Raw genomic sequence first — 14,858 nt, forward strand, 5'->3', positions numbered from 1 at the left:
GCGACGGTGACGAGCTCCTTCCTGGCCACGTGAGAGGCTCCGGCCTCCCTCCCTATGGCCCACCGCGAGCCGGAGCCGTGAGCGGGAGGAGGCCACACAACATCCGGCCACACCAAATCTGGCTAGAAAAGAGCTAAATGATTGGAAAAGTACATTTATTGTCAATCTAATCTTTGCATCCAAACACCTCTTTAGCTAGAGTTAGTTGAGGGGTAGTCATGAGCTAGAGAATAACTTTAACCTCTAACTTAGTTAGAGTATCTAAACAGGGCCAGTGATGAACAAGGATGGGTCTAGCGAGGGGTGATGCAAATGTTGGAGGTGCTCAAGGCCGGTCACATTTGCTCGAGCTCCTGCCGGTGAAGGGGAGGTGCTCAAGCTTGCACCGGTCCACATGGAGGAGCTCCCGTGCGATAGAGGCACCGAGGTGCTAAAGCTTGCATTGATCTGTAGAGAGGAGAGGGGAAGATGCGGCAACATTGGAAAATGCGAGCGGCAGAAAGGGTGAAAGGTAAATGAGTGTAGAGAAAGAAAAGTAGATAGAAGTAAGGGTTGTTAGATAATATAGTTTGATAATATAGTTTGTTCTCCCATCATGTATCTAGGTGTTAGTTATATAGTCTAGATGCATTGTATCTATTTTGCTTGGTTCTCCACGTTTGTAGCTCTGAAGTCGTTGTACACACCAGATGTATGTAACGCCACCGCCAGGGGGCTTTTCCCTGTGCCTATAAACACGCAACCGAGGACCAGGCCAAGGTACCTCGTTCAATCCTTCTCACATGGTAATCGGAGCTTATCTCCTCACGGAAACCTAGCCATGTCGTCCTCATCTTCCTCCTCCCTATCTCCAATCTCGCTGGGACTTGCCTTCATCTCGGTAACCGAGAAGCTCACTAGGAGCAACTATCAATCTTGGCGGGCGCAAGTTTCTTCGGCCATCAAAGGGGCTCAGGCTGCGAGCTTCATCAAGCCGACGACCACACCCCCGGCGGAATTCCTCGTCACTAAGGGCGACAGTGACAAGAAGGATCCCGTCCCCAACCCAGACTATGACGTCTGGATTGCGAAGGATCAGCAGGTTCTGAGCTACCTGCTGACATCTCTGTCCAAAGAAATCCTCGGGCATGTAAACACCGAGGTGACTGCGGCAGGTGCATGGGCGGCCATAGAGGGACTCTTCCTGCGCAGTCCAGGGCGCGGGTCATTGCCACGCGCATGGCTTTGGCAACCGCGTCAAAGGGGTCCTCTACAATTGCTGAATATTTCGGCAAAATGAAGGGTTTGGCCGACGAGATGACGTCGGCTGGCAAAAAGATTGAAGATGAGGAACTCATATCCTACATCTTGACGGGCTTGGATGAAGCCTTTGATCCTGTGGTGTCAGCCGTGGCGGCGCGTGCTGATCCCATCTCGGTGGGAGAGCTGTTTACGCAGCTCATTAGCTTCGAACAGAGAATGGATCTGCGTGGCAAGGGGAATCAGTCCTCAGCTAACATGATCTCCAAAGGAGGGCGTGGTGGCGGCTCTCCTTCGCGTGGTCACGGTGGTGGCGGCGGTGGCCGCAATTGTGGTGGCCGCGGCAACTTCGAGCGAGGCAACGGTGGACGCGGTCAGGGTTCCTCTTTTTAGCAGGGTGTGCTCTGCCAACTCTGCGGAAAGGAGGGACACACCGTGGTGAGATGCTTCAAGCGATTTGATCAATCCTACAATGGGCCCCCTCCCAAGTCGGCATCATCTGCATCTACAGCGTCATTGAAAGGTCCAAATGGCTAGAGGGGGGGGTGAATAGCCTATTTAAAATTCTACAAACTTCAACTAGACAAGTTGATTAGTAAAACAAAAGGCGAAACTATTTTAGCACTAGCACGACTAAGCTATGCGAGCCACCTACACAAGTCTAGCAAGAAAGCTAAACACAAGTTACAACAAGAAAGCACAACTACAAACTTGCTACACTCCTAAACAAGCTAAGCAACTAGCAAGATATACAAGAAAGTAAAGGAGTGGAGAGTGATTGTTATACCAACGTTGTAGAGTAGAGATATATCCAATCAACCACTCACAATCACAAGAGACTCCTCGGCAAGAGATGACACAAGATTTTTTACCGAGGTTCACTTGCTTCCCGGCAAGCTAGTCCTCGTTGTGGCGATACACCCACTTGATGGATCATGAGCTAATTGGCAATCCAAAGCCAAACCCTCAGCGGGTGCCGCACATCCACTCACAAGATGGGGATCCTCCAAGCCACGAGCAATCCACTAGAGTAGCCAATTGCGATCTCCCGCAGGGAAGGCTCAAGAACCCCTCACAAATCACTTGGTGAGGCTCGAAACAATCTCTAATCACGAGCTCAACACCACCGCTGCTCCAAGCCGTCTAGGGCGTCGGAAAACACCCAAGAGTAACAAGAAATCCGCAGCAAACTCAAGAATCAAGTGCCACTAAATGCAACTCTCAAAGCAATGCACTTGAATCTCACTCAATCTCACTAGGATGAGCAATCAAGCAAGGAGATGAGTGGAGGGAGTATTCTCTAGCTCAATGTATGCCTCAAGTATTCAAATGTGCAAGAGAGTTTCTCCCAAAGCCGGCCACCAACTATTTATAAGCCCCTCAAGAAAACTAGCCGTTGGCTGTTTTCACTGGGCTGTAAACGGGGGCACCGGACGCTACTAAGTGAGCACCGGACGCTCGACACCCTGCGTCCGGTGCACTAGAGTTGGCCACGTGTCCTTCCTCGATTTCGTGTGTCAGTTTCTAACGGCTACCTGCAACACACCGGACGATGGGCACCGGACGGTCCGGTGCTCACCGGACTCGTGCGCAGAGAGTTTGTCAAACTCGCGACCTCACCGGACGCTAGGCACCGGACGGTCCGGTGCTCACCGGACTCGTGCGCAGAGAGGGTTGCAAAAACCCTCACACCGGACGCTAACCACCGGACGCTCTCAGAGTGCGTCCGGTGCTTAACCCTAGCAGGGTCAAGCTCACCGGACGCTGAGGCCAGCGTCCGGTGCCTCCGCACTCAGCGTTCGGTGAGTGTTTCTCAGTGAGAAAACACTCCCGTGACTTCTCTAAATTTCCCACCGGCGCAATAGAAAATATACACTTATTTTTCTCAAAAACGCCGAATCCCGCCTCGTAAGCTCGGCGCGAGGGAGAGAGGAACCCACACCCCTCTCAACCCTAGGAACTCCACCTCCTTTGTAAATGTGCTAACACCAACAAGTGTCCACCACCAAAGTGCAAGTGTGTTAGCTTTTCACAAACATTTTCCCAAAGGAGTTAAGTTAGCACTTTACTTGATCCTAATGCATATGCTCAAGATATGGACCTAGTAGCACTTGATTCGAGAGATGACCGTGATTTCCCCTCTTGATAGTCGGCTATCTATCCTAAACCCGGTCAATCACTTCTCTACTCATCTTAGACCGGCAAAAGTAAAACCCTATGTTTATACCTTTGCCTTGATAACTTTGCTCCTCGTCTATCACCATGATCTCCACTTCATGCTTCATCCCTTTGTGATCGTGTGGCCACCTTTCCATGCCACCATGCTCCTTCATCACATGTGTTGCTATGCCTAACTCAAGTCACTTAAACAAAAGGCATTAGCAACTTGGTGTCATTAATTACCAAAACCAAACTTAGGCTTTCAGTCATATGGTGTGGACTCCAATTGGTACATGGATTCCGGCGCCACCGACCATATCACTGGCGATCTAGAGAAGCTTACTGTCCATGACAGGTACACGGGTGGACATCAGGTGCATGCGGCAAATGGAACAGGTATGGAGATTGATTCTATTGGTCATAGCACTTTGTATTCCCCTACTAGTTCAATCTATCTCAAAAATATTCTTCATGTTCCAAAGGCCAGCAAAAGTCTTATTTCTGTCAATAAACTTGCTAGAGATAACAATACCTTTCTTGAATTCCACCCTAATCATTTTCTTATTAAGGAACAAAAGACGAAGAGAACTCTCCACAGAGGCAGGTGTGAAGGAGGCCTCTACCCCTTCACGGCATCCCCGAATAAGCTAGGGCTTGGAGTATACAAGCCGTCTCTGTCCCAGTGGCATCATCGTTTAGGTCATGCAAACTCTCATGTAGTTCAGCTAGTTCTAAATCGCCACTGTCTTCCTTTTGTTAATGATTCGAATAATGGTGTGTGTGATGCATGTCAACAAGGCAAACATCATCAGCTACCGTATCCTAGGTCTAGTAGTGTGTCCACTAGTCCTATGGAACTTGTGTTTTCAAATGTGTGGGGTCCTGCTCCTAGTTCTGTTGGAAAACACTCTTATTATGTCAGTTTCATTGATGATTATAGCAAATTTGTGTGGATCTACTTGCTACGCCGTAAGTCTAAAGTCTTTCAGTGCTTCACATATTTTCAGAACCTTGTTGAACGGCAATTTGATTGTAAAATTCATGCTATCCAAACCGATTGGGGAGGGGAATATCAAGCTCTGAATTCCTTCTTTAATCGCATAGGGGTAGCTCATCACGTGTCATGTCCACATGCCCACCAACAAAATGGATCTGCAGAGCGTAAACACAGGCACATTGTTGATATGGGCCTTACTCTTCTTGCACATGCATCCATGCCCTTAAAATTTTGGGACGAAGCTTTCCTTACTGCTGTTTTTCTCATCAACCGCCTTCCTTCAAAAATTATTCATAATCAAACCCCCTTCGAGCGCCTTCATGGGAAAGTTCCAGATTATAGCTTCTTGCGTACTTTTGGGTGTGCTGTGTGGCCTAACTTACGGCCATATAATTCCAAGAAGTTGTGTTATCGATCCAAGCGCTGTGTTTTCCTCGGATACAACCACATGCACAAGGGATTCAAATGTTTGGATCCTGCTGAAGGGTGTGTTTATATTTCTCGTGACGTCGTGTTTGATGAGACAGTTTTTCCCTTCTCCACTCTTCGGCCAAATGCTGGAGCACGGCTGAGAGCAGAAATTGCTCTTCTCAATCCTTCCTTGCTAAGTCCTCATGCTAGTTTTGGGAATGCAACTGTGCATGATCAATACTCATCTCCATCTGTCTCCACTAATGTTTCTTCTAGCGTCAATGAAGATTCTGCAGGCAATGGTGAAAATCCTGGTGAAAACGGCGCTCCAAATGAAGCTCCCAAGCCAACAATGCAGCGTCATTTTATGCAGCCGCGTGACGACAGCCCGGGCACGGAGGCCGGGGTGGATTCGCCTGCGCCCGCCGTACCTCGGACTGGAAGATCAGGCGAATCGACGTTGGATCGGGTGCCCGATTCTCTGACGCCGGCGCCGTCAGCTGCCGTTGACGTGGTCGGGGCTCCCGTGTCGCCTGGCGGGGGATCTTCTGCGGCCGACGCTGTTCCCGCATCAGCTGCAGGGGGAAGTCTGCCGGCGCAAACTGATCCAGGTGCAAGTTCCGGTGCGCAGGAGGCCGGATCGTCTGCGTCCACTGCATCCGAAGCCACTACTGTGCAACGCCCCGTCACCAGGTTACAAAGAGGTATAACACAGCCCAAAGTGTTTACTGATGGCACTGTGCGCTGGTGCAATCTTGCTAGTATACCTGCAGATGAGCCTACTACTGTAGCTGAAGCTCTTGGGAACAAAAATTGGGTCGAAGCTATGAACAATGAATATGAGGCACTCCTATGGAACAAAACCTGGCACTTGGTTCCAAAACCAAAGGGCAAAAATATAATTGGTAGCAAGTGGGTGTACAGGATTAAGAGGAAACCTGATGGTACCATTGATCGTTACAAAGCACGTTTAGTTGCAAAGGGGTTCAAACAGCAGTATGGCATTGACTATGAGGATACTTTCAGTCCTGTGGTCAAGGCAGCTACTATCAGACTAGTTCTGTCCATAGCCGTGTCGAAGGGATGGTCTCTTCGACAGCTTGATGTGCAAAATGCCTTTCTTCATGGGGTATTGGAAGAAGAAGTATATATGAGCCAACCTCCAGGGTATGTTGACAGCACTCATCCCACTTATGTTTGTAAATTGGACAAGGCTCTTTATGGCTTGAAACAGGCACCAAGAGCGTGGTATGCTCGGCTCTGCAACAAGTTAGTGCAGCTTGGTTTTGTCCCTTCTAAATCTGATACATCTCTTTTTTATTTTCATAAAGAAGGGGTAACAATATTTGTTCTAGTATATGTCGATGACATTATTGTTGCTAGCTCTTCACCAGTGGCTACAAAGGGACTTCTAAAGGCGCTGCAAAGTGATTTTGCACTCAAAGACTTGGGTGAACTTCACTATTTCTTGGGCATTGAAGTAAAGAAACATAATGCAGGGTTGGTGTTGACGCAACAGAAGTATGCTCGTGACATTCTGGAGCGAGCAGGGATGAGCAATTGTAAGTCTGTTGATACTCCGTTGTCCACCTCAGAAAAACTCAGTATTGCGGACGGTACAAGGCTTAGCTCTGATGACTCCACAAGATACCGAAGCATGGTAGGGGCACTGCAATACCTCACCCTCACGAGGCCAGATATATGTTTTGTTGTCAACAAGGTATGCCAGTTTCTACATTCACCCACCACGGCTCATTTCAGTGCAGTTAAAAGAATACTACGGTATGTTCAAGGGACAAAACAGGTTGGTCTAAATATTTGCAAGTCAAATTCTATGATGGTCAGTGCCTTTTCAGATGCAGATTGGGCTAGTTGTGTAGATGATCGGAGATCCACTGGGGGTTTTGCTGTGTTCTTGGGGCGCAATCTCATCTCCTGGAGTGCACGCAAACAACCCACTATGTCAAGATCATCTACTGAGGCTGAGTATAAGGCTTTTGCAAATGCTACTGCTGAAATGATGTGGATCCAAAAGCTTCTCTCAGAGTTACGGATTTCTCATCCTCCTGCAGCACGTTTGTGGTGTGATAATTTGGGAGCCAAATACTTGACAGCAAACCCAGTGTTTCATGCAAGGACCAAACATATAGAAATTGATTTCCACTTCGTTAGAGAGCGAGTTGCGCAAAAGTTACTGGATGTCAGGTTTATTTCATCCAATGATCAGTTGGCCGATGGGTTCACCAAGCCGATTGCTGCTGCTAAGATTAAGAGATTTCGTGACAATCTCAACCTTGTTAGTGGCTGAGATTGAGGGGGAATGTTAGATAATATAGTTTGATAATATAGTTTGTTCTCCCGTCATGTATCTAGGTGTTAGTTATAGTCTAGATGCATTGTATCTATTTCGCTTGGTTCTCCACGTTTGTAGCTCTGAAGTTGTTGTACACACCATATGTATGTAACGCCACCGCCAGGGGGCTTTTCCCTGTGCCTATAAACACGCAACCGAGGACCAGGCCAAGGTACCTCGTTCAATCCTTCTCACAAGGGTGAGAGATAAATGAGTGTGGAGGAAAAAAAAGAAAAAAGATCCCTTTGACACATGGGCTCTAGATGTTAGATTCTTTATTGAAAATGAGCTCTACATCAACCCTCCAAAAGTAGCATTAGGGCATGTTTGGGATCGCGGCCACCGTGCGGTGCGGTATCGCGAACACGACCTCCATCCATGGCATGGAAAACGCACCATAGATTTTTTTGATTCTTAGGCCTTGTCAAGATTTTCTGTCACATCGAATTTTTCGACGCATGCATGAAGTATTAAATATAGACGAAAATAAAAACTAATTGCACAATTTAACTGTAAATCGCGAAACGAATCTTTTGATCCTAGTTAGTCCACGATTAGACAATATTTGTCACAAACAAACGAAAGTGCTAGAGTAGCGAAATCCGAAATCTTTTCACATGCCTTAGTGGAACGACCACGCATGTCCAATTTTAAACGGTCCCAACCACACCCTTAAAACGGTCCCAATATGGAGTTGCTCTTACTAAATAAACTTCCACTACTAGTGGACCGCATGCGCCCTGAACAGCACTAACCAGCAACCACGAAAATCACCGACAATACACAGTTACTATCACCAACACAACTTTGCACATTACCATTGGCCACAGCTCCTGATCCATGAACTCATCAATCGATAATAATCAGATGGAGATTCAGATAAGGACCATTAGCTCCATACGACTTAGCAGATCTACACACAGGATCACAACTCAATGAATGAAACATGGGACCTAAAGCTAGACCAGAAGCAAACTTTCATCCAGATGTCTTGACATCCTTAAATCGCATTTATTGGAGTGAGATCATATTATTATCTACATACAACTACTCAACAGCAGTTCAATAAGAACGGTATATACCCATACCCATCGATCTACATATGGAAGTCCAAGGCTAGCTGGCTCAGAATGAGATTTCACCTCCCACCAACATACTTGTCGATGCAGGTGACCAGGGTGCTCTCTGGCACGGCTCCAATCACGGCGTCCTTCTTCTCACCGTTCTTGAAGATCATCATGGTGGGGATGCTCCGGATGCCCAATTGGGTCGCGATGTCGGGGTTCTCGTCAGTGTTTAGCTTGTAACATTTCAGCTTTCCTTCGTACTCCTTTGAGAGCTTGCCAACGATGGGGTCTATCATCTTACACGGTCCGCACCATGAGGCCCAGAACTGAACAAGGACGGGAAGCTCGCTCTCCACCACAAGTGATTGCCATGTGGATTTGCTCACATCAGGAACTGGAAAACAATGAGGTTTAGAACATATATAAGTTGGCACATCAACTTCTTTCTTTTCTTTTCTTTTCTTTTTTAAAAAAAGGAGCTTGTACATCAATCACTATAAAACAGGACAAAACAGAAACTATTCCATGAGGCTAATAAGGACAATGAGTCTAAATTAAAGTTGATGTGTAACCATTCTACAAGCATGATTCAGGAGAAATGTATCACTTTTGACTTGAAATATATATACCAATTTAAGGTTTTGAAAGTTGAGATACAGTTCCTACTAATGCATCCACATTTCCAGACATGGATATCAAATGTGTCACTACTCACTACAAAGAAAATGTTAAAAATAGTTTCCAGAGAACAAAAGGCATGAACAGCAACTAATCTCAAAGTGCTGAAAAGATATACAATCTTTAATATTCCAGCTTAACCACATAACTTCATACATGAAAATTGCGCTGGAGACTACTTAAGATGCAATTGAATAAGGAAACATTAGGCAGTGAATAAACATAGCCTTTTTTTCCCCAAAGGTCACACATACATTGAACTCAAAATTAGGAACCATGCGCAATCCCAAACAGTCTCATCTTGGTATCCACAACAAGGTAGGAAAGTATAAGGAGTAAATGACCATTGTGACAAATGAAAGTGATCATGACTCCATACGACCCATTTTCACACAAGACAATTTCAGGTTCCACTTGGGTTGAGAAGAACTATGGTACCATATACAACAATCTTTACGAGAAAGCAAATAGAGGTCCTAACTTATTACAGCAACCACAAACTCCATACAAATCTACTTTGCCTTGCACTTAATCTAGCACTTTTACCTTATTAATGAATAGCTAGCAGCTCTATTGCAGTCACTTCTCATATATGAAAAGGCATAAATCCATCTAAACCTACCACAGAATAATGCAGAATCAACATTCGGCCAGTCAGAACCCCAACAATAACAGTACCTAGTATCCTAATTTTGAAATAGGAGAATGCTTTTGTTGTTACATCTCACTATTCCGGTATGGTTCCAGTATGGCAGTTAGTTACATACATTGAATGTAATGACTCGCAATAACAATAGATTCAGAACAATATCATGTTTCAATAAGTATACCTATGACTAAAGCGTAATTAGATAAGATATCGGATGCAGAATACACTACAGCCTGTATTCTGCCTAAGTTTAAATGGCATACATTCTCATATAATCGGCGTCCTTTGTCAGTATAAGCCAGCTGTCAGAAATTGCAATATTCAATTTAAAGCTTTCCTAGCAGATCACGACAAAACGATTCCATGTGACGTTAAATGTTAACAGGTTTAAATCTGAAACTAGCTTTCGCGCCAAAGGATACATGCAGAGAAAATCTAAAGTGCATGGCCAGTGCAGTGAGAACATGCTACACAATGAGCTACATATTATACCTTTGTGTACATCTCCTTTTAAGTTTGATGCGCACATAGTCGCATACATACATGCATTGGATCATTGGTGCACTGCACACAGTGACACAGGTCTGCACTGTGCAACAAGCTGCCTGTGATGCAACATGGATATCTATCTATATAAATGCATCCAGGAACACGTACGTATACACAAATAAAAGCTGTCGTGCCTTCGTTCATTCACTGCTGCTTGCTTCATCACGTCATCTTTAGAACTGCCGTGCCCTGCTATTCCTACTTCCTATGATTCGTCTAAAAACAAACAAGTCCCTGAGTCATGAGGGGGGGAACAGTTGCGAAAATCCTAACTCCAGCGATACACTCTCACCAACACGGAAGATCAGAAAACACCGATCGTCTCAACGGCCAATTCGCATCTCCAGAAACTAAATAATCCAGATCAGCAACCGAGCGCCATTCCATGTCAGATCGAAGCGCGAATCGAAGAATAGCAGCAGGAGAGTAACCTAGGCGGGGGCATAGATATACCTTGGATGGCGGTGTCCTGGCCGCCCTGGGCCAGGCACACAACGGCCGCGCCACGGGATCGCGGGACGGCGGTGCGGAGCGCGCTCCACGTCGGCGCCGGGACGCCTCGGCGGAGCGCGAGGCGGGGCGGGGCGACGGTGGCGGCCGGGGAAGGCGACGGCGACGCGGGCGCGGCGACGGCGACGGCGAGGCGGGAGGCCATCGCGGTGGATGGACGGGGACGGGAGTGAGGAGAGGCGTGGGGAAACCGGGGGCGGTGCGGTGCGGGAAAGGGAAGGTGGTTGGGAGGGAGTTGGAGTGTGGAGCCGTGTGGGGAGGTCTGGACTGGAGGAGCGAGCTTGTTGCGTTGCGATCTGCCTGCCAAATGCCAATGAGGTGAGGTGGGCTGGGGTGGACAGGTAAAGATAAGTACAGATCGGCCCAGGGCCCCACGGGGAGGGACGTGTGGCGCCGCAGCGTGCTGCCGATGTGGACGCGCGACTCGTGACTCGTCCGTCGCCATCAGAATTGGTGGGCCGGTGGCGTCCCGAGTCTGCGTGAATCAAGAAGCCCGACAACACTAAGAATGAGCCCAACTATCCGAGCCCACATCGGCCACAAGTCACAACGGTGGCGTGGTGCTTCCACTTTCGGCTTCCGCCCCTGACGCGCGGAACTGGCGGTGGCGGGCGAAGCTAATGGCCATCCATGCCATGCCGCTCCACCTCCGCCTCCGCCTCCATGCGGGGAAGGTAGCCAGACGCGTATAAAGGGCAGCCAGGAATTCGGATCCACCTGTCTGCGTCTCCGTTCGTTCACGGCACAGGCAAGGCGCAGGGGCTTGTTGAGGAAGAGCGAGGAGAGGAGAGGAGAGGAGGAGGACATGGTGCACGGGACGCTGGAGGTGCTGCTCGTTGGGGCCAAGGGCCTCGAGAACACCGATTACCTCTGTACGCATCGGCTAAACCTTCCCTTTTCCCTGCTCTTTGTTCAATCTGCACGTGATTTATCGTGGTCCGTTGTTTCCTTGGGGGGATCGGAGCTTCTGGAATCTGGACTCGTAGCAATTGGTCAATTGCTCAGCTAACCTTTGGTTGGTTGATGGATTAACACTATTGTTATCGCGTTGCTAATCTAGATTGAATTAACTAATCATGTTAAGTGTTAAAAAAAGATTTTATGAGCGGTTTGGTTTGGAGTTCATTGATTACGTGAATTGTTGGCACTTGTTCTTGTTGGCATAATAGGAAGCCCTCGGACATTGTGGATTTCATATATACTTGTACATTTCAGGGTCGTCAATTGTGGATCTGTAAAATCGAAGTGAACAATTTGTAAACCGACAGGTAGAACGTACGGAGTAGGAGTAGGAAGTTTCTTACAACCATAATAAGTGCTCAAATGTGCCACATTACTTGTTCATCAGTTGCTTTGTCAGATGTATTTTCCAAAAAAAAAAAATCCAATGCTGCTGAGATTCCTTTTGATGAGTTTTTCCTTGGAATGAACCGGCAGGTAACATGGATCCGTATGCAATTCTCAAGTGCCGTTCACAGGAGCAGAAGAGCAGTATTGCAGCTGGTGGATATCTATTTGATTTTTTCATCATATATAGTTATTTTAGCTCTATTGTGATTATATATATATTTTCCAAACATTTGGATGTTTTGCGTTAGGAAAATAGGTTGACCTCAATCTGTCTATTAGAATTCAGAAGTCTACTGAAACATTGGATTTCTATCATATAAGATGTTTTGTGGGATACTATAATTAGGTAGTCCATTGTATGCTTAATAAAGAATAATAGACGTCACATAAAAAATGTGCTATGATGCAAGTCAAATGATAGTGTAACAGAGTTTCAGGAAGCAATACTAGGAGGGCAATAAAATAGTGCTAACAAGTGATTAGGAAGTAACTGTAAGGTAAGAAATTACCCTTACATTGTGTTTAACCTTGTGTCTTGGTTTTAATTCCCAGTTAAACACAAATGATTCATAATTCTCATGCATATTTTAGAAAAAAAAAGAAGCTAGGGGGTTCAAATTCTTATTGTGGTGGCCTTATCCGTCTCTAAAATGTAAAAAAGAGATGCTGTTTTTCTGACTTTCGAGTGCTAATATAAGACCTCTAAGGTACTGTCTGATACTAATTTATGTTGCTTGAATTCTGCTAGCGACACTAACATGATCATTCATGCAGGAAAAGGAACTAGCCCTGAGTGGAATGAAAACTTTATCTTCACAGTGTCTGACCGGACCACAGACTTGTTAATCAAGCTTATGGATAGTGATACAGGCACAGCAGATGACTTTGTTGGTGAAGCAACGTAAGTACACATTGCAATTCGTGTCTGCAATTCTACTTCCATTTTTTTTGGAAGAAAGCAAGCAGCTGTCCTGAAGTTGCTATTCTTACTTTTGCCCTAATTTTAATGTAACTCAGCAAACTTTAGTGTTGTTTGGTGATTTAAAAATTTTAAAGAGTCCTGATGAATTGGTTTTCACAGGATTCCATTGGAAGCAGTGTATACAGAAAGGAGCATTCCACCAACATGCTATAATGTTGTGAAAGGTGAAAAATACTGTGGAGAAATCAAAGTTGGTCTCACATTCACTCCTGAGGTAGTTTCGAGAAATCTGCCTCTATGCTTATATTTATATATGAATGTTCAAATTCTTGAATCTAATTTTAACTTCAAAGCCTTTTGTGATGTGTACACATCCATTTTATGAATATAATACATCTTCTGTTATCCAAATTTCTACTAATAGTTGGTGCTAATTACACAAAGAAAGAAAAAGATCGCATAGACTGCGAAATGCAAAGGACCAAGGTTTCCCCTTCTTGTGCCCAGTCTAGGGCAAGCATTTCTTTCGACGAGTATAGCATTCTAGCATCCCTGTTGTTGAATCAATATACAGGCTGTAACGAGGTTCCCTAACAGTAAAGTTTATTTTGCCCTTGAGGGCACATGTTCTCACTCTCCTACCCATTAGATTCGCTTTGATAAGCGTGCAAACATACATCTCAAAGCAATTTCGCATTGAAATGTGTGTTTGCATGCTTCTCAAAGTGAATTCAATGGGTGGGAGAGTGAGGGCACGTGCCCTTAAGGACAAAAAAAAAACCTGCCTTCGTTCCCTAACATTTAGGTCTACATTCCATAACTGAACATAATAGCCTAGCGTTCGTATGGTGTTACTGTCTAGTCATGTGATGCCATGCCGGCAATGCAGTGGTGGTGTTAAGTACAAGTAATTATACATCTGTTTTGAGATACAGTTGGCTGTACTGCACCTTTAAAGCTAGCTACTGGACCATTTGCCTGAAGTATTTTCACTGGATATGCAACACAGAAAAGTATGATTCACCTGAAGTCCCAAACATGATTTATTTTGTGTTTTCCTAAGTTCTGTTTTTCGTTAAGTAAAAAACTGTTGCTTTTTATTGGTCAAGAATTGCTCACATAGAACCTGTTTGCCACGGCAGGCTGCAAGAAAAACTATGCTGCTCCGCTGTGTGCCAAGGGCGTGTTTGTTTTTATGTTGTGGGGGGTGTTGTATTTGCATTTTCTTTTCCTCTACTTAATACATGATGATACTCAGTTTTCCCGAGAAAAAAAACTCTGCTGCTTTTTAGTAAGCTAATGCTAATGGTCATTCTTTATGTAGGATACTCGCCAGCGGGGTCTCCCAGAGGACTTTGGTGGATGGAAGCAATCATCTTAGAGCTAGAACACCAGAGCACAGCGACAATTCATGACCTTGGAGTCTTCAGCCGTTGAATACTTCATGCTAATGCAGAATTTAGTCTATTTGGTATTTCTAACTTCGTGTTAAGAAACTGATAGATCGTGCTTGTCTTGCCTTCTTTCATTCTTCGTAAGCGTATTGAAGCTGCACTGCTGCACAACAGCAGAAGGCTTCTGGTGCAAAATGTGCACCCACCTTCTCGTTGGAGTTGTGATCTGCATATATATGGCCGCGCTGGCAATTTTTCTACATACTGAATTCAGTAATGCTGTCCTTTCCGGCTTCAAGCGTGGGAAGCAATTGAACGATTTGGTGTTGTTACTGTCATTTCGAACACTGAAAGACCATCTTTCTTTGCTTTATTCGGCTTTATCCCAAAAGGAAGAATTTTGTGTAAGTACGGGCTTGATTGGTTCGCTTCTGAAGTTTTTGATACCGAATATTTGACAAACTATGATTTTAGCTAGTATTTAGGGGGTGTTTAGTTGGGGTTGTTAAAGTTTAACAGATAATGTAGCATTTTTTTTTATTTAGCAATTAGTGTCTAATCATAGACTAATTAGGCTCA

General features: G+C 45.5%; 2 protein-coding genes across 2 annotated transcripts; one reads left to right on the top strand and one right to left on the bottom strand.

Annotated features, from left to right (window-relative positions):
* On the bottom strand, positions 7,995 to 10,927 carry LOC8066203 (thioredoxin M1, chloroplastic). Its single transcript, XM_002454191.2, has 2 exons — positions 10,557 to 10,927; positions 7,995 to 8,621 (listed from the first exon to the last, which is right to left on the bottom strand). Exons 1-2 carry the CDS (start codon positions 10,756 to 10,758, stop codon positions 8,299 to 8,301), a joined length of 525 nt encoding a protein of 174 aa, XP_002454236.1. The 5' UTR covers positions 10,759 to 10,927; the 3' UTR covers positions 7,995 to 8,298.
* On the top strand, positions 11,142 to 14,687 carry LOC8066204 (elicitor-responsive protein 3). The gene is made up of 5 exons (XM_002452469.2): positions 11,142 to 11,485; positions 12,051 to 12,116; positions 12,738 to 12,864; positions 13,045 to 13,159; positions 14,210 to 14,687. The coding sequence occupies exons 1-5, from the start codon at positions 11,419 to 11,421 to the stop codon at positions 14,264 to 14,266; spliced, it is 432 nt and encodes a 143-aa protein (XP_002452514.1). The 5' UTR covers positions 11,142 to 11,418; the 3' UTR covers positions 14,267 to 14,687.

The sequence above is a fragment of the Sorghum bicolor genome, chromosome 4 (assembly GCF_000003195.3).
Source record: "Sorghum bicolor cultivar BTx623 chromosome 4, Sorghum_bicolor_NCBIv3, whole genome shotgun sequence".
Classification (NCBI taxonomy): domain Eukaryota; kingdom Viridiplantae; phylum Streptophyta; class Magnoliopsida; order Poales; family Poaceae; genus Sorghum; species Sorghum bicolor.

What these genes read in the sequence shown, in the direction of transcription:
- LOC8066203 (XM_002454191.2), bottom strand. Translation starts at nt 10,758, where the DNA reads ATGGCCTCCCGCCTCGCCGTCGCCGTCGCCGCGCCCGCGTCGCCGTCG. An exon ending in CCAGGACACCGCCATCCAAG is followed by an intron (nt 8,622 to 10,556) that starts GTATATCTATGC and finishes ATTGTTTTCCAG; the next exon opens with TTCCTGATGTGAGCAAATCC.
- LOC8066204 (XM_002452469.2), top strand. Translation starts at nt 11,419, where the DNA reads ATGGTGCACGGGACGCTGGAGGTGCTGCTCGTTGGGGCCAAGGGCCTC. An exon ending in CGAGAACACCGATTACCTCT is followed by an intron (nt 11,486 to 12,050) that starts GTACGCATCGGC and finishes ATGAACCGGCAG; the next exon opens with GTAACATGGATCCGTATGCA. An exon ending in GAAGAGCAGTATTGCAGCTG is followed by an intron (nt 12,117 to 12,737) that starts GTGGATATCTAT and finishes TCATTCATGCAG; the next exon opens with GAAAAGGAACTAGCCCTGAG.